General features: G+C 39.7%; 1 protein-coding gene across 3 annotated transcripts in view; it reads right to left on the bottom strand.

Moving 5' to 3' along the window:
* Window positions 1–20,839, bottom strand: part of SLC30A9 (solute carrier family 30 member 9) — a 1,654,027-nt gene that overhangs the window by 86,521 nt on the left and 1,546,667 nt on the right. For all 3 annotated transcript variants that reach the window (XM_044061511.1, XM_044061513.1, XM_044061512.1), the window contains one exon: window positions 11,664–11,777. In XM_044061511.1, coding sequence (XP_043917446.1) covers window positions 11,664–11,777 — 114 coding nt within the window. The remainder of the gene's footprint in view (window positions 1–11,663; window positions 11,778–20,839) is intronic.

Below are 20,839 nucleotides of genomic sequence, written 5' to 3'. Positions count from 1 at the left end.
TTAATTAAATTTTTATGAACATATTAACACACAAGTAATACAATCAATACAATAAAACAGACTGAAATTCATGCGATGTATAACAAATACAGCAACTTTGTTATTTCTTAAGTAATTAAAATGTGAATGTGATATGACAACAATGCAAATTGTTTTACAACCATCAACAATTTCAGGTTTACCGTCTTGCCTAACCTATTAAGAATTACCAATGCATTACAGTGTGAGTTATGCATGTATATAATATGTGTTTTTGTAGACATATACACACACAAACACATATGCCCCAACATACATAAGTATAAGATGCCACTACACATTAGCACAATATATTAGAAATACAGTACTTACTATAGAACTCTGGTCTTCAGTCCTGTACCTCCAAAACACACCCAGCCAACTGATCCATCATCTGCCTTTGTTGGCTGTTGTACCTGTACCTACACTACTCATTAGTGCTGGTCATGCTTGTCCCCCACCAATTTCCAAATATCAGTTTCCTTCCTGGACTCCCAAGTGAGGTCTGGTCCAAATTCTGCAAGTATGACTCCTTCCAACAGGTACAGGAGAATTTTGGTCTCTTTTTCAGATCACTCTGGGGCATGACCCTGGGTTTTAACAGACTGCATTGACCATAAAAAAACAGGTTCAGAATGACATGTACAAGTCTGAAGCAAGGAATACTAAGGTATGAACCACATCTACTAGGATATGACATCATTCTAACCAGCCAATGCACCCAAATAAGGTTATTTAGCCAACTGATTAAAGCAGAAAAATGTTTTAAATAAGATGACATTTATTGGAAAAGGCTATACCCACATCCACTGCAGAGGACTAAACTTCCTTTTTTTGGCAAAACTAGATACTAACTTTTGAGGAATTTGATAAGCTGGTTCTGTTCCATGTTTTTAAGGATATCCACACATATGTTCAAGTTCATTTTGATACTTATTATCCAAGGACCTTAAAAACCATTAACTCAATGTTATATAATAAATAATATGAATAAAAAACTAAAATGTAAGCATTACAATTACAGAACAATTCTTATCAAACAGAAAACATCAAAAAACAAGTCAAATTCCCAATATTTAAGCTTTCATAGTCTGCTAAATCAAGAACTTTAAAATTCTTGGCATTCAACACAGTACAAAGGCTAGTCTCCTGCTGATACCAGCAAACTCCATACTGGCAACAAAACAGCAAAAACAAAAGGCACAACAATATGGCATAACAAATGCATTCTCCTCAACCTGACCTGTCAGTCACACTGACCAAAGTGGATTAATCATCCCAGCAATGATAGTGACAATAAAAGCCCAACAGCAGCAAAACTGAAGGTCTCAAAAAGACAGTCTCAAGAAGATGGCAGCACTCTCCTTCTCCAATGTCAACATTCTAGCTGTCCCAACAGATAGAAGCCATGGCTAATAGCAGGCAAAGAGACAAATATAGCTTAAGAGATTTGTCAAACTGAAGTCTAGTCATCCAACAATAACAAACTAACATAGGAAGAAGCACCCTCGTAAATATTTAATACTTCAGCCAAAAACTGTAGCATGTTCTATGGCCTAGCAGTCAACCTGCCGCTATTGTAGGAGGTGGGACTACAAATTATCTAAAGCAGTAACAAGGTGGTCACAGAAAAAAAGATCTGCATGAAAATCTCAGGAAATGTGCCATTTCTCAACCTGTGTGACATAAAGCATCTTCTCTTTGGTAAGACTCTGTTGTGTAAATAAGGACAAGTAGTAATCCTAAGACGTAGTGACCAAGGGCTGGGCACAGGCTGGCACAGGAATGCATATAGTACATACACAAAGCATAGCATGCTGCACTTCAACTGAGGCTTGCATGGCATACAGATGAAGGCATGAGCAAAGTACAGCTCATCCACAGAAATAAGAACACAGCTACGTCAGTAAGAGTGGTTACATATGTGCACTGCGATTCACAGCACTATGAATGTCTTAGCTTCGCCTGAATAAGAATTTCTTAAATCTGACCAAATTAATTTACACCAGTCTTTCACAGTCTGTCATATTAAATGTCACTTGGCTCTGCATTTATGAGACAGCTGATGGAACGTGCAAAAATACTTGAAAAGGATTACAAATCACAATACTACCACTAAAGGAATTTATCAGTGCATCTCAATATGACATGTTCAGGATTTACTGTTTAGACAGGAAATGTTGCAATAGTTGTCTGTTTACACTTAAAAGACTCTGGACTGCACAAGGTGCCATTTTCAGTATTGTTGATATCTGTGGAGTGGCTTACTGCAGACACTGGTCTCTGGCAATGGGTAATGTCCAGGACCACACTACAGGCCATCTTCATTTAACTAAGGAATTACATACATGATAAATTAATCACTGTACTACACCCTTGCAGCAACAACTTACAGGCATATATTTTACTACTGCAGAAGAGAAATGCACAATTCAGACATTTTTGAAAGACAACTCAAATCCAGACTTCAGAATCAATACCTCACTGTTCTGGTGAAACCTTTTCATAATTATGCACTGCCATGCACGACCCATAATTGATTAAAATTATACACACGTGACAGGAATGTATTTTTGTTGCCTGCCATGCACTTGTAAGTTAGAAAATGCACCAGTAAAGGACCAAGCCAGAGGACTGACAACTTCAGTCCTGTGGAGACTCACATCCTCAGATATTCTGAGGGCATATGGAAAACATATTTTTAGAAAAGAGGGCCAAAACAGGAAGAGAGAGCTAAGACATGGCATCAAGCAGTGACTGACATAAATGTTGTAGGGGGAAGGAAATGCATCTTGGCACAGTGGAGGAAAAGGGCAAATAACATGGTAGGATGTGCCAGGACAAAAGCCAGCAGAATACAATTGCCCATAGCAGCACTGGTGGTGGACTTTCCACAGTCCATCCTTTAACACGAGATGAGGAGAACCTTCTGTTTAGAAGGGTGATGAATATGACTGCAGATGAAGATGCTGTAGGAATCATTAGAGGTGGTATTCACACCAATACATTCAGACACTTGCAACAAAATATATATACAGATAATAAAGACATGCATCTGGATCATTGCTCCCCGGGCCTCCGCTGAAAACTGGCTTCGTTCTAAGTCAGACTTTCCTGGTAAACAAATGTTAAATAAACAACAAAGTCAGGCACTTTGTGCAATTGGTTTTCCTAAATTATGGTGAAATGTACTTAGCATGATATCTGTGTACATACAGCTCTTATGTGTTTCATCATCAGGTACTTCATCAATGTCAGGTGTGGCACACACTTGAGAAACAATGTATGGTAAGTGTGGCAATCATATCTTTCAGTAAAAATTATTCTACCCATCACAGATCATTTTAGCAACTCCTTGACAAATTTCTTTACAGGATCAGCATCAGAAACAACCACATCCTGTGCTTCAGTACATCAAGCTGCTGTTGGCATATGAACAGCCTGAGGAGAGTGGCACACAGTCACAAAGTGTACTGGCAGCTTCCTACACCCCACAGCACATACGGAACTTTGCAGACAGTGACACAAGCTCACACACCACTCAGAAGAATGAGGAAATTACATTACAGTAGAGGGGGTGACACCATGTAGGGTAATATCTGTTTCTTGTGTACAGCCTGAACTCCTTGATGAAGAGACTACCCTTTGGAGGTAGCAGTAACCACCATCACACTTGTAAACAGAAGTGCCAGCAAAGACATACTTCACAGTTAACTTGAGAGAGACACACAAGGCCCTGGCTTGCTGCCCAGCACACCAGGCTACTGTCACTGAGAGGCAAGCAGAGATAATAGTGATGCAGAGAATACATTAGGAATTTCCCTTGTACATGGGAATGGTGGAGGCCAGGGACAGGGCTATGATGATTTTGAAGTGTAGTATGACTGCAGACACACAGCATCCATGTTAGCCTTCATGCGCACATTAGTAAAGACTTGTCAGTCACACATTGGGAATAAAGCTGGATGTGTATGAAGGACTGTCTGCACTTGTGGTGGGATGAGTAGACTGATTACAAGTGTCTTAAGAAAGTGATGCAGGCATTCATGTGGATTCTCTTAAGAAAAATGCAGCCAGGCCTAGTCAGACTTCCACATCTCATGGTAGGGCACCTCAGTCTAGGTCAATGTCAAGAGGTTCTCCTGCATCCAGTAGATCCCGTCACTGGAGCAGCTCAGCATTAAGCTCACATGCCAGCATGTGATCATGATCTATGGGACAATGTGTATGACACCCACCAAATGTAAGTGATATTTTGAACATCAGTAACATAGACAATACTCAACCAAAAGTCACTTTTCAGACAGGGCCAAAACAGTAAACAGACAATAGCAATGGGAAAAATAAACACTATAAAAAGTATAAAACACAGACTATTTTTTCAAAGCAAGTATTTTTTCTGTGCAGACGTAAATTCATTATACTATGTAAGTGACAGCACAATGAAACAATCATATTACAGCTCTAAGCATGTTTCATAACTCCTGCTATTCTACACTTCTAAGCCTGCCAATATAACTACTACTTTTGCCACTGTACAAATGATGATTGCCAATACATTATACAAAAAAAATCTTGATATAAGGAGAAATGTCTGAAGTACAGTGTAAGTTGACCATGCACCACTTATCACAGCAAACAAGTACCACTGCGTGCATCAAGTGTTGTATGCGTGTTTTCCAGCTCTCATAAAGTGAATGTCACGGCCCATAGCTATGGACAAAATGCAGTCTCTTCATTTGCACAGCAGTATAAGATGTACAAGCCTGCCTGAGGGGTTACCCTGCTACTGCCATTAGCTGGTCACCATTGCTGTCATCACTGGTGGGAGAAATGACACAGGGAGCTGCACTGCAACTAAAAGTGACTGGTTGCGGAAGTTGTGTATCATACTAATGCATGACCATGTTCTCAGCAGGCAGTAAAGATTCTGCATGCAGTATCCGGGTATCCCCCAAATGACTTGTTCAGGCAATGGAAATCGGCTTTCAGCAGGCCAAACACTCACTCAATGACTTTCTATCTAGAACAGGGTGCAGTTGAAGCACTCCTCAGCAGCTCCTTTGAGGTTACAGACTGGTGTCATTAACCAAGGTTCGAGTATGTAGCCTGTGTCATGTGGAAAACAAAACAGGGAGGAGACGCATAAAAAGGGGAGAATGTGATTACTACCCAGGCCACTGTATAGGTACAGAAATGACTATGGTTAGAAACAGTATAACAGATTGCAGTTATCAACTAGGTGGCCATAAGGAATCCTACCATGTAAAAAGAGGCCATACAGTAAGTGTGTGTGCCAAATATGGGACTCATGGACACTGCCAAGATGCTGGGTTGACACTTTGGTGATGTACCTCCATACATCACAATAATGGAATGGTAGCCCTTCTTGTTCCAGTACTCCCACCTCCTCCACGGTCCAGATGGGGCCCTAACAGCAACAAGAGTACAATCCATCACACAAAACACCTTAGGAAAGTGTGCCATCTTGTTAAAAACACACATGATACTGGTTTGGTCTTGAGGTCACATTGGGAAACAGATACACTGGTCTACATAAGCCAAAACTATGTCAAAGAAATGCTGAAGTATTCTCGAAGCAGAACCCTGTAAGATATGGTCCCCAGTTTGTCTCTGGTGGGGGCTCCTAGCAAGCATACAGAGGGTTATACATACCTTGGTATCCAGGGGTATAGAAGGCCATGAATTCACCCAGATCCTGTTTGTTGGCCATACAAACTCAGCAAAGCACATATTATATCCCTGTCTACTCTAAACCTGTCCAAGTTTTCCAGCTCAGCAAAGTTCAGATAGGTTAACCTTTACTTAGATCTCTGTATTCTCAGACCATCAAAAGTGCTTGGCATACTTGGTTCTGGGGAGAACAAAATGAGCATCTCAAAATGGAAGACAGCTAAGCTGGCAGTGAAAACGACCATCTTCGCTGATTGCAAAGTGGATAGGAATGGTGAGGCTTTGCTTTTTATAACCTTTAAATGCAAAAATGGACAACAGATTTCTTAAAGTCAGGAAAAGCTCCTCATTTACGTACGATAGTCATGGATATTTCACACATTCCTCATTCATGTCCATTACTGCCTTGCCTGCTTAGGTTTGTCTTAAACTGGTTCAAACAGCCTGTGACAAAGGAGGTACTGCCACTGCTACCTGGAGTTCTGTAAATAATTATATGTCATTTGTGAATATTAACAAGATTTATATAGAAGAAAGTACTGCCAAGCTCAACTATCTGGAATTTTGTAAATAAATTATATGTCATTTATGAATATCAACATGATTCATATAAGATGTTTGTGTTGCAAGTGTCTTGAAGCTGTATGTCATATAAGATGGTTTGTACAGACATGTAGAACCAGAGCAACACCAGTGAGGGAAAACAAACAGCTTTATTAACAAATATCCACGTTGAGCACTTTCTTCCCCTAAAGTTACAAGAGACTTCCTCAGAACAAAATTCAAAACTCCAACCTAGCCTTTTATAATACTCAATTGTCACTGATTGAATAATTAGTATTAATTAAAAAAAAAATCACTTCAAAAAGAATCATCAAAAAAGATTTTACATCACAATAATATACTTTAAATTCACTTTAAAATCAGATTTGACTACACACCAGTTAATGCCACATTAAATTTCATAAATAAAAAATGTAACTTCATAGAAAATGTTGCTTCTTAAAAATGCATGTATAAGTTCAACCTAAAATGTATTTTAACTATAAAATACTGGTTATACTAATGGCTTTGTTAATTCCTGGATAAGTGGTGGCATCAAGTCTCAACTGCCATCTTAGTTCACTGAGAGCTAAATGTACATCCAGACTTTTACCCTGTGGGTCGTTTTGTAGGTGCTGAATTACCAAAAATTTAAAAAGTATGGTCCCTACATTCATTCAAATGTCTGGCTAATGCATTAGTCTGCCTACCATGCCTGATATCTAGTAGGTGCTCCCCTATACGATTTTTGAAATACCTACTAGTTTTGCCTTATATAAAATATAGGCAATCCTGGCATTTCACAATATATACGATGTTCTGAGTGTAAAAATTATAATGTCCATTAATCGTTATTGTTTTTCCATTCAGAACAAACTTGTCACCTGTCTCAAGAATGTGTGGACAAAAATTACACCTCTTGCATTTAAAATTCCCTTTACTTCTTTTGCTAACATTCACGGTGTTATGTTTACCCATTTCCAGAATGTTTTTAAAGGACCTATCTTTTTTATACATTATTTTCGGTCTCTTCCCTACTTTTTGTCCCACATTTTGATCAAATTGTAGTATATCCCAGTTGATAAAAATTGTATCAACAACTTTCCATGTATCTTGATTAAAAGTTGTTATGATGCCTATATTAAAATTTTCCGTCTTATGTAACTCCAAAATATTACCCCCATCACTGGCACTGTTAACATTGTTCAAGATTGGCTTGTATATACCATTGTTACGAGGTGAATATCATTCCAATATTCTGTATTATACAAGATTTTTGGATGACCTTTTCATTATTTGGAAGGGCAATGAGCATGAACTGTGCCAATTTTATGATTATATAAATAGTACCGTGAGTTTTTTAAACTTTACACACAAACACAGTAAAACTAGTATATCATACTTGGATGTAAATCTAACCATTACTGATGAGAATAGTTTGGAATCTGGAATATACAGTAAACCAACTTTCTCGAATTCATATCTAGAATTCACTAGTGCACATCCTTATTTTCAAAAAAAGTCAATAGTAAAGGGACAGTTGGTACCAGGATGGTGAGCTCGGATACCACCTTCTTGGACAAAATTCAATTTATTTTGAAAATGTTTAAGGCCCGAGGGTATCCCCAGGAATTATTGGATGACATTAGTGAGGTGATTGTACATAAGTGCAATAATGGCACATACAAGCCAATCTTGAACAATGTTAACAGTGCCAGTGATGAGGGTAACATTTTGAAGTTACATAACAAGACGGAATATTTTAATATAGCCTTCATAACAACTTTTAATCAAGATGCATGGAAAGTTGTTGATACAATTTTTACCAACTGGTATATACTACAATTGGATCAAAATGTGGGACAAAAAATAGGAAAGAGACCAAAAATAATGTATAAAAAAGATAGGTCCTTTAAAAACATTCTGGAAATGGGTAAACATAACACAGTGAATGTCAGCAAAAGAAGTAAAGGGAATTTTAAATGCAAGAGGTGTAATTTTTGTCCACACATTCTTGAGACAGGTGACAAGTTTGTTCTGAATGGAAAAACGATAATGATTAATGGACATTATAACATTGTAACACTCAGAACATCGTATATATTACGAAATACCAGGATTGTCCTATATTTTGTATATGCAAAACTAGTAGGTATTTCAAAAATCGTACAGGGGAGTACCTACTAGATATCAGGCATGGTAGGCAGACAAATGCATTAGCCAGACATTTGAATGAATGAAGGGGACCATACTTTTAAATGTTTGGTAATTTAACACCTACAAAAAGATCCACAGGGTAAAAGTCTGGATGTACATTTAGTTGTCAGTGAACTAAGATCGCAGTTGAAACTTGATGCCACCACGTATCCAGGAATTAACAAAGCCATTAGTATAACCAGTATTTTAAAGTTAAAAACATTTTAGGTTGAACTTATACATGCATTTTTAAGAAGCAACATTTTCTATGAAGTTACATTTTTTATTTATGAAATTTAATGTGGGATTAACTGGTGTGTAGGTCAAATCTGATTTTAAAGTGATTTTAAAATGTATTCTTTTGATGTAAAATCTTTTTTGATGTGAAGTTTTTAATTAATACTAATTATTCAATCAGTGACAATTGAGTATTATAAAAGGCTGGGTTGGGGTTTTGAATTTTGTTCTGAGGAAGTCCCTTGTAACTTTAGGGGAAGAAAGCGCTCAACGTGAATATTTGTCAATAAAGCTGTTTGTTTTCCTTCACTGTGGTTGCTCTGGTTCTACAGTTTTTTGGTTTCTCGACTATGTTTTGTACAGACATGTGCTGAAGACGTACTTTGCAAAGTGATATCTGAAATGTATCCACAGTGTACCCTACTGGAATAGAACAGAAATGTACATACAGTATTGTAACTGTTTAAATGTATATATTTTAACAGGGGAAACTGGAATATAAGAGGTTAACTTCAGAAAAATAACTGAATTTAAATTACTTTATGGCCAGGCCATAAAAAATTGTTATCTTTCAGTTTCAGTGCAGCAACAAACACAATGTCTGTACTGAGAAGTTTTGTGTATTGTCTTGGAAATGTTTTAGGACTTCCAGTATCTGCAAAGATCTGAGGAAAAGGCCTTGTATATGTATTTTCACAGATAGATGCTAAATACTGCTAGCTTTCAGCAGTGTGGGGAGTTTACTTGGAATAGAGTCAGATGACAAGAAATGATGTCATTCTGCAAGCTTTCCCAGCAGTAATATTTGAGATATTAATTTAAGAAGTCTCTGAGAGAGACTTGAGCATTCTGTATTCTGCCTTTGACCTGGCAAAATCAGCTAGAGGATATATTCACCATATCTGCCATACTACTCTAATTAAGTAAGTGTACTAGGTTATAGTAATTTTCTTAGATATAGTCAGGAATACAGCAAAGTGTAGCCTAGATATTTTTCTTTACTGATTTCAGACTGTTCTGCAATGTTGTTTTAAATATTTCCCATGATTTTGAACTCTGTTGCCACTGCAAATATATACGGAGTATTTTCTTGTTCTTTTAATATTTATTATTATATATATATTTAAACCTTTCATTGTGGCTGGACTGTCTAGAAATATTTAAGTTCTGAGAGCACTTGCATATTTATTTGATGGCACTGTGTAGGCCACTCCTAATAGCCATGCTCTTGGTCAGACTACCATTTGTATTAATAGTAACATTACACAGTAGGATTGGACACCCTTTGTTGAGGGCCTTAAAGTAGCTGATAAGGAGCCAGCTGGTGGCAGTGATAACTACCTTATACTCAGGGCAAAAGGGGGCATGGCTAGTAAACCTGTGCCAGCCCTTCCCAGTTGTGTGTGTGTGTGTGTGTGTGTGTGTGTGTGTGTGTGTGTGTGTGTGTGTGTGTGTGTGTGTCAGCTACTTGGGCAGGGACACGAAGCACTGGTTGGACAGAGAGGATGCTGGAAGTTTTGGCTTGGCCACTCAGCTGAGATCTCAACTCGATAGCCGTGTCAATGGGGATCTGGAGAAAGAGGGAGAAACCAGCCCTGGACTGACTGGGGTCTCTGTCTCTTAAGAGAAATTGCACTTGATGCAGTGAACTGCATTTGGAAATACTGTGTGTGTACTTGTCATCCTCCCAGTGTACGTCCCCCAGTGGTACTAGTGGTGAGGATTGAGGTGCCTTGATTACTGGGCCAGTGGTTGGGACATCACAGCCATGCCTAAGCATAGCTAATGTCTCAGAATTGTGCCTTGGTTGTGCTCATTAGGCCAAACACTCAGCCCAAACACATACTCACTGCATTTAAGCCGAATAACTATGAATGCAGTCCAGTATTTTGTACTGAGTCCCCTTATTTTACTCAGCCTTTTTGTGAAGATGAAGTGCAAGTAATATTATATTATGCAGGTATTTGATCTTGCCTAGGAACCTACTGAAAACATTTTAAGATTTCACAAAGGGCTTTTTGATGTTGTCTTGCTATGGTTTCACAAAATTATTTTGGAAAAAGTAGGATCTGAGTTTGTTGCCTAGGTATAGAAGGAAAAAGCACACTGTGTTTTTGTCTCCTACTCTGGTCATGGAAACATACTATATGGTTCTGAAAATATTCAAGCAAAATGAGAATAGTAAATGTAACCAATTTACAATCTAGGCAGAAGCTAAGAAAAAATTAACTACTTGCTGAATTATGTTACTTAATAAGCATGAATATTATACGGAGTAGCATGAAAAAAAAATCATGATTGATTAATGCTCTTTACAGGCATACCTCACATAGAGGGAAATTCCAATAACCTCAAAGATAAGAGATACTTGTATGCATTGGGGAAAGTAGACAATCAATTGTAAACTCACAGAAGATGGAGTTGAAGTTAAAACAACCAATACTCTCCATTTCTTATACAGACTGAGGCCAACAAGGCCAGAAGAAATTGATCTAAATACTTCAGTCAACTGAAACAACGATAGATGTCATGAGAATTCATTTGTAGGGATAAATGGCATCATTGAGGTTTCACAAAAACTGAACTAAATAGTAGAATATGCCTTGCAATATGCAAGTGTGTATGCAAGTGTTGTAACAGCAGATTACAGGAAAAATATGAGAAAGGCAAAAATTCTGAGCTAGGGTTTTTAGACGCTTAGTAAAATCAGAAAAAATGCATTTTATTTTGCATCCTGTTATACCATGCTAAAAGTGTCAAGAGCCTTAGCAGACTGGTAAAATGGCCTTTTTTACATTTGGATCACAACGGAAAGGATGTGTTGAATGCCTAGAAAAATAACAATCATGCTTTTCCATACTACATATACTTGGACATACCTGAGTATATTCAGGGAGGAATATTCCAGAAATGAAGGCATCAATAGAGTCAAGAGTTATAAAACTTAAATTATCTTGTAGTTACTTTAAACCTACCTTCAGTTCTTTTTCCAGTCTGTCAACTTCAGCTCCTAAAGTGTCAATGATATTTTCACCATGCTTCAACATGAAGGCTTCTAGTTCCTCTGGAGACTTTACTAGCTGAATTTCCTAAAAAAAAAAAAAAAAAAAAAAACCAGTACAAAACATAAAATACATTTCAGCTGCTTTTTAAGTACAGTGGTTTACTAGTTACACACCTGCTGTTACTTTTGGAATAACACTATCTAAATGCAGAGCAGTGTTGCATACTGAGGCATGCAAATTAAAGCCACTATTAAACACAGTACAGTTGTGTAACTTGAACTTATCATAGCAGTAGATGCCTGAATGATGATTACTGCTGCAGTAGCTTTAGCTATTCTAGTTATGTCCCTGCCAACGATATAACAGTCAGCCAGCTTCCAAAGCTTCAAGGCACCTTCCGCTAACCTGACTAAAAGATGAAGTTCAGGTGCAAAGCCCTTCAGAGCTTTCTTGTCAGCAGAAAAAGGGAGGCTTAAGCCCTTAAAAGGCCATCAGGAGTGGCCTTAGGTCAACTGGTGCCCTAGGCAAAAGGGTTCCACGGCGCCCTCCACCACACCACCCAGTGCCCCCATCCTGGTCTACCTACATTAAATAAATGCTGAAAAAGTGCCCCTGCTAGAGCGGTGCCCTAGGCGACCACCTAGTTGGCCTATGCCTAAGGCTGGCTATGAAGGCAATGTTAGGAACAACAAATAACAAATGTCCACATCATGGCATAAGAAAATGCACCAAAAAAAATAAATAAATAACACAGGGGAATGGAAGGAGGGAGTGACTATTGCAGCAGCAATCATTTGAACATCTACTGCTATGGTAAATTCAACTTGCACAACTGTGCTATGTTCATTATATCGATCACTGCTGCAGTAGCCTTAACTACATGGGTAGATTACCTTAGCTGCCTACTTTTGGGAACTGGAAGGAGAAGAGTCCAGGATCCCCTGGAGAATAGTCTTAGCAAAACTTGATCTGGGCCTAGAGAAGGAATCAAGCTTATAGTGCTGTGTAAAAGTACGTACAGAGGACAAAATAGCAGCTTCTAGAATACAATCCTTTCCAAAAAGCCACAGATGAGGCCAAGGTCCTGGTAGAGTGGGTCTTGAACCAGCTTAGAATAGCTTTGTTATGGGGAGTATAACATAGCCTTAAACAACCATTTGGAAATAAGTCTGTTTTGACACAGGTTGTCCCTTCTTACCTTCACAAGAAATGAACATTTGATCTGAAGATCTGAAATATTTAGTTCTGTTGAGACAGCACCCGAGTTGTCTGTGGACAACCACGGTATGGAGGATGTTTTCTCCTGCATTTTTAGGTAAGGAATAAAATGGGGAGATGGATAGTTTGACTTGCAATAAACTCTGATACCACTTTAATCATAAACTGAAGAAGAAACCCTGTCCCTATAGAAAATGACATAGGGTTAACTCAAAAGAGCTTGTAACTCAGACACCACTCTTGCAGAGGTCAGAGCAATCAGTAAAACTGTTTCCATTTTAGGAACCTCAGGTCAGCTAGATTAGCTGGTTCAAATGCAGCAAGCATTAGCTTCTCTAACACAAAATTAAGATCCCAAGGAGGGGTCAGTGGTTTTCTTGGCGGCCTTCTCAAGAACATTTTGACATGAGACTGCATTGAAAGAGGAGGATTACAGGCAGACATGCTGAAATGGACGACAAATGAGCCTTGACAGAGGAATAAGAAAGGCCATAGTATAGTAACCCGGTTTACAGTCGCGTGCGTATTGCACATGGGCAAACAGCAATTGTCCGAAAGGCAGTTTGCAAATGCCAAACAGAAAAAGATTTGAATGTGCAATGAGTGACTGCACACTGACATTCGCTCATTGCACATTCAACATTTTGGGGCGGATTGCACCATAGTGGGGATCGGAAAATGGTTCCTTTCCCCACTGTAGTGCGATCCCGGAGTTAGAATCTTTACACTTCATTAGATTTTTTTTTTATATTAATGTTCGAAAATCAGCGAATCTGCTTTTCAATTTGCTGATTGTCAAACATTTAAAACTGTCGCTGTTTTTATTTTCGTGGTTACGATTCGCTCATATGAGCAATCGCACCACTGTGATTCAGCTTTGTACAGGTAAACCTAGTAACCCACATGAATATTGTGAAAACAGAGAACAATAGTCCTGAGTGGGTGCTGGTTATGTTGTTGGCACCAACTAGAAAACCCTTCCCATCTGCTAATACATGATTTTCTAGTAGCAAGCTTTCTTGCCTCCATTACTACCTGTTGCATGCAGTCGCAAGTTTCTTGTCTCCATTACTACCTGCTGCATGTCCTCAGTAAACAGGTGCCTAAAAGTAATTAAGATCCTGTCATCCAGGCAGTCAACTGAAGATGACTGATGTTGGGGTGTATCAAACAACCCTGTTCTTGAGTGAGTAGATCCTCTCTGTGAGGAAGCTTGGGATAACTGCCACTGGTCATTTCCAAAAGAAGGGGAACCACGGCTGCCTCTGGCAGAAGGGAATCACCACAATGATCTTGGGGGATTCCTTCTGAATCTTCAGAAGTACCATGGATATTATTAGGAAGGGTGGAAAAGCATACAGGAGCATTGTTATCCAAGGAAAAGAAAAGGCATCTGTCTTCCAGGCCTTCTTGAATGGAATCCTGGAACAGAATCCTGCAAGTTGATTGTACAGAGAGGAGGCAAAGAGGTTTATCTGAGGAACTCTCCACAGATAGATCAAATCTTGGAAGACCATCTCATCTAATTTCCATCTATCTTGGCCCTGTTCAGCTTGTTTGCCACACAATTTTGCTCTGATGTAATGTAGGATGCCTGTAGAGTAAGACTGTGCTGTGAAGCTATATCCCAAGCTAGCATGGTTAGTATGCAAAGGTGGTACAACCTTGTTTCCCCTTGCTTGCTGATGTACTACATGACTGTGGTATTGTCTGTAACCACTTCAAGATGTTCCGGAGACCAAAGATAGGTCAAAAAGTTGAGTGCCTTGATCAGGGCAAGCACCTCCTTGATATTTATGTGCTTGTCCCTGTCCTTGGTGTCCCACATCCCATGCACTTTTATCTATCCTGAAACTGCTCCTCAAGCAAAAGTCCAAAGCCTCTGTGGTGACTGACTGCCTTGCAGCAGAGACAGAGAAAGGGAGACCCGGATTTAAGGATATGGTGTCTCCACAAAAAGATTTCTCTTCTGACAAACCCCAGCATTGGGATTTGAAAAGCTAAAGGGTAGCTGATGCTGGGAACAAACAGGTTTTAGATACCACTATATCCTTCTCATATGCAGTCTCGCCAGGGATATCATGAGAAAGTATATTTATGTAAACTTTTACCATAATAGTAGACTTCCGTCTCTTCAGTGCTGCAGTATTCATTTCACCTGGTGCAGCCTGGTGTTCAGCCAGTATACCAATGTCTTTAGGTTACTTTAAGGTATGCTGTATGGCACAAGTATGCTCCTTGCATAGCACAGGGCATAAAGGTGACGTCAGGATGTGCCATCCTCAGAACTGACAGCCCAAGTAGGATTGCCAGTCCAAGGAAAAAAAACAAAGGTAGTCAGTACATCCAGAAGAGAAATGGACCAGGGGAAGAAGGGAGGGAGTTAATAGCCACAGCTCTTGAAGAATGAGTCTTAAAAGAATAAGGAAGGCTCTTACCATGAAAGGAATAACAAAAATACATAGCTTTAGAGATTCAAGAAGAAATAAACTGCTTGGACACAGCTTATTCTAAGGACCTATGATGAAAGGAAACAAAGAGCTGATCAGATTTTCTAATAGTCTTATTTCTATGCACATCCAATGTGTCCAGCACCTTCTCACTGGCAGACTGTTGAGAAGGGAAATAAAGTGGCACATGAATAGAATGATTAAGGGACAATTCATTCACCAGCTTGGGCATTAAAGAAGGATTAGTATGTAAGGACACCCTGCCCTTATGAAACACCAAAACAGGAGGACAAGCCAAAAGCTCAGACACCCGTATGGCAGAAGTAAGGGATAACAAAAGTACAGTCTTTTTCCAAGAACAATGTTACAAGGAAGCAAAAGCTACAGGTTCAAAAGGAGCCTGAGTCCATTTTTCCAAAACAAAATTAAGAGCCCAGGGAGGAGCAACAGGATTCCTGGGAGGCCTAATATGAAGGACGCCTTTTAGGAATTGTTTAGCTTCAAATCTAGAAGCTAAAAGAGGAGATACATGCAGACAAACATAAACAGCTAAGAAGTGGGCATTAACAGAAGAATAAGCCAACCCAGCATTTAGCAATCCACACAGATAAGATAGAACCAAAGGAACAGCCACAGAAAGTGGATCCAGGTCATGAGAAAGAAACCAAACAGAAAACCTCTTCCATTTGGACAAGTAGGATTTCCTGGCCTCTTGCAGGACCCTAAGCACGTCCTCAGAAAAAAAGGTGTCTCTGTGGAATCAAAATCCTATCATCCACAGTGTCAGCTGAAGAGTGGATAGGTGGGGATGGATGAGAGATCTCTTGTCTTGTGAGTAGGCTAACTCTGTGAGGTAACTTGTGATGAATGCCCTTGGCTAAATGCTAAAGAGGGAACCAATGCTGTCTTGGCCAAAAGGGAGTCACTAACAAGAGTTTGATAGCATCTGGTTGAATTTTGAACACAATTTTTGGAATGAGGGGAAGAGGAGAGAAAGCATAAAGAAACACCCCCTTCCAGGAAAAAGATAAGGCATCCACCTTCCAAACCAGTGGACCTGGGACTCTGGCACAAAACAGAGGAAGATGTCTGTTCAGAGGGGAGGCAAAGAGATCTACTTAAGGAGTACCCCACTGGTGGACAATGTCCAGAAACATATCTGCGAAGCATCCATCCTTGAGACTGAGTTAACGACTTGCTCAGAGTGTTTGCCACAATATTTTGACCTGACAGAATGCAAACTGCCTAAAAAGTCACTTGATACTGGACTGCAAGATCCCACACTAGCACTGCCAACCAGCAAAGAGGATAAGATCTTGTTCCCAAAGTTTGTTTATATACCACTTCATTGTGGTACTGTCTGTAAATATCTTGAGAGGTCCTGGGGAGAAAAGAGGATGAAAAGCCTGAAATGCCAGCAGAAGAGCTCTCATACCTTTGATATCACTGTGGTCTTTCTGTTGAAGAGGTGACCACACCCCCTGCACTTTTGGGGAGCCAGACGCTGCTCCTCATCCCACGTCTGAAGAATCTGTGAATAGCTCCTAAAAGAGAAGAGGGGGGATGAAAGGGAAGCCCCGGATTCAGAGACAACTGCTGATCCACCAGTGAAGTTTTTTGTTGAGACAAGGCAAAAGAGGAACTACAAAGTCTACGGGATGCACATGCTGAAGCCAAACCAATTTCAGAAACCTCCGAAATTTTCTCATGTGGAGTTTGGCCAGAGGGAGCATAGGGATGGTGGATGCCATGAATCCCAGAGCTCACAGAAACTCCCTATCTGTAACAAAGGCCAGAGGAAGAAGAGTTTGAAAGAAAGAAATGAGTGTTAAGGCCTTGGGAGGAGGCAGAGATGCCAGCACAGACATTGTCTGGATCCTTTACCCCAGAAAAACATTGGCTTGAGAAGGAGTCAAAAAAGATGTTTTGAAGTTTATTGTGAATCCCAGACTTTGCAGAAGGGAAATGGCAAAGGGAAGGTTTTGCAACAGGACATCTGGAAAAGATGCCTGAAACAATAGGTTGTCCAGCTAAGGAAACACTTGGATACCCTGAATTCTGCAAAAAGCAATTTCAGGAGTGAGGCATTTGGTGAATACCCTTGGGGCAGTAGAAAGACCAAATGGCAAAGCAGAGAAATGTAAAAACTTCTTGAAAAGGGGATGGATTGGGATACAGAGATAAGCATCCTTGAGATCCAGAGACACCATATAAGCCTGAGGAAGCAGAAAAGGAAACAAAGTCTGATGGGATAACATTTGAAAGGAGGTCACCTTCAGAAAGGTGTTTAGATGATAGAGGTCTAGAATTGGTCTCCAAGTACTATCTTTCTGGGTACTAGAAACATCCTGGAATAAAACTCCCACCCCCTTTGAGGCACAGGTTCCTCTTGAATAGCGCCCAGAGTCAAAAGGTCCCAAAGCACCCCTGGAAAGAAGGAGAGCTATTCCTGAGGGGGCTGAGGAGCACCCATAAAAGGGGGAAGGGATTTCCAAACCATGAAATCCCCCTGACAAATAATGGACAGGACCCAGGAATCCTGAGTAATTTGTAGCCAAGCAATCAAATAGGAAGAGAGAGAAATGCAAAGAAAAAGAGGAAGTTTCTGGGAAGAATAAGATAGCCAGATAGCACCTGGTTTATCTGGAAAGGGAGACTTCTGAGGCACAGTGGTCTTAGTAGCCTTAGCAGGAGGAGCAAGCTTGCCACCCTTCTTACCCTCACGAGGAGGGTGAGATTGCCTGTGAACAAAGGCTGGCTTAGTGGGGGTAATTTCTGTGAAATTTAGGCACAGGAGAAACAAACACACGTTTAAGTTCCTGTAAAGCCTTACCCTTATCCTGAAGGGACTTAAACATATCAGCAACAGTTTCCACAAACAAGTGTTTATTATCAAGAGAGGCATCCATCAACTTGGCCTTAATATAATCAGGCAAAGGATCAAGCCGAAGCCAAGAATACCTCCTCATCACTGACCCAAAAGCAGCAGCCCTAGAGGAAGCATCTGCTGCATCATAATTACACTTGATGAAATGACAAGCCACCTGGGAGGAAGTCCCTAACAGGGAAAGAGCAGAAGTTTTACCCTTAGAGTCTGGAAGATCAGAAATAACCTGACAAGCCTGGGATAGGACAGCCAACAAATAAAAAGACATATGGGTCTGATAATTAACAGCCCTAAAAGCCAAAGCAGCAGAGGTGTAAACCTTCCTGCCTAGCCTTTCCATGGTCCTGTTATCTTTATCAGTGGGTAGTAACTTGGGAGAAGTAAGCAATTGACAGGGCTTGTCAGAAGCTACAGACACCACAGAGGGGTCAGCAGAAGGACACCTGTACAAAAATGTACAGTCCTCAGGCACCATAATGAATTTATTAGATTTCTTGGAAGCACAGGGCTTAGTGTCTGGAGACTTAGAAAAATTACAAAATGCATTAACAAGGCACATAAAACAGGAGGACAAGCAGAAGGCTTAGGAGAATCCATCTACAGTATGGTAAGTCTGGAAATTACCTTTATGCACTATGCTATGTGAGGAACATACGTGTGAAGTACTCCATACCTTAAAGCAACCTAAAGGTTTTGGTATACTGGCCAGACGCTGGGCCACCCTTGGCAGTAGATGCCAAGTGTAATGAATACTTCAACAGTGAAATGAAAGAACATTCACAGATGCCATGAGACCCAAAATCCTGAGGTATTCCCTCAAAACGACCAAAGTCTGAGTGGAAAACCTTAGAAATAGACCTAAATAAAGATCTTCGTTTTTTGTCCTGTGTTAAAAAAATCTTTTTGAACTGAGGTGTTTAACTGAGATCCCAGGAACACAATCCTGTGTGAAGGAGTCAAGAAAGACTTCTGAATGTTCTCTTGGAATCTCAACTTGTGTAAGAAATCTCTCCTCCAAGAGAGATTCCTGATACTTTGAAAAAGATTTTGCAAGGATAAACAAGTCGTCTATATGGGAAATGTGGATACCCTGTAGGCTGTAATAGGTTACAAGTGGAGCTAGACACTTAGTGAACACTCCTGGTCAGTGGATAGTCCTAAGTGTAAGACAAAGAACTGATAATGTGATTCAGTCACACAGACCCTTAAGAAACATCTGACATATGGATGAATAGGAATGGGATAAGCATCTTTTAAGTATAGGGTTACCAGGAAACTTGAAAGAGGAATAAGAGGTAATGGGTTGTGAAGTGACATCATTTTGAATTTGGGCACTAACACAAACAGGATTAGGAAAGAAAGATCCAGAACAGGCCTCCAAGCATTTTCTTTCTTTGGCACTAGGAACATTCTTGAAAAAAAAACTTCCCGACCTGGGAAGGAGGAGCTGGTTGTATCATTCTGTAATGAAAAAAAAAGAGGAAACAAAAGAGCCTAATCAAGAGGATGGGGAATGATCCCCTGGAAAGGAGGAATTTCATCCCACTGCCAAATGTAACCATGATGAACGATTTTCAGAACCCATATGTCTGAATCAATCTGTTGCCAAGAGAAAAATAGAGATTCAGACTTTTTGGAAGAAAAAAGGGGCCAGAGTGGGAGGTGGACACAAGGTTTCTTGAAGACTTGTAGGACTGTCCTTGGTTTTGGGAGGTTCAAGTCTTGTTTTTGGGGCACCCTTGCCATTTATTCTTAGACATCTGCTTACCTGAACTTTGTTGAGACTATTTAGTTGCAACTGAATGAAAAGAAAGAAAATGCCTTGGACAATTTGGAAAATGAGGGATGAAAAAGTTTGAGAGATTCCCTGGATCAAGTTGCCCCTTTCTTCACATTTTTTCATCACCTCTGCAGCAGAGAGACCAAATATTAAACAGTAAAACTCCATCCAAGGGAGAATTTTAAATCACATTTTTATATCACCTGGGAAGTTCTGAGATTGAAGCCAAGTAAACCTTTTTAAAACAGTACCAGTGGCTATAGCCCTGGAAGTATTGACAGTCATACACACAGTGCAAACAATGACTGTGCAATAGAAAAGACTAAGTTATTTAAACCAGATTTTTCTTCACAAGAAGAAACTGTATATAAAACATTCCTCATACTTTCACAACATGTCAACATAAACTAACATATGCATAACAATAACAATAACAGTGCAAACAATGACTGTGCAATAGAAAAGACTAAGTTATTTAAACCAGATTTTTCTTCACAAGAAGAAACTGTATATAAAACATTCCACATACTTTCACAATGTGTCAACATAAACGAACATATGAGCCCGACAACTTAAAATTCTGAAATTCAAAGTCGCAGAAATATCCATTGTTTCCCCATACCTGTCAATAACTTTCCCATCCTTTTTGGGAAGAACAGGATTGGAATTAACTAAGTGCTCAGCTGCAGGAGTCAAGTAAGGTTATAGCTGCTGCATCAGGTTTGGGAATAGTGTACAAAACATTTAAAATACTGAGGAACTTTATCTGCCTTTTTAGTTATAGCTGGCTGACTATAAGGAAAACTACAAG

This window comes from Protopterus annectens, chromosome 2.part0 (assembly GCF_019279795.1).
Source record: "Protopterus annectens isolate FY-2018-M chromosome 2.part0, PAN1.0, whole genome shotgun sequence".
NCBI classification, from domain to species: Eukaryota; Metazoa; Chordata; order Ceratodontiformes; family Protopteridae; genus Protopterus; species Protopterus annectens.
This window is presented reverse-complemented; position numbering and strand designations above follow the sequence as displayed.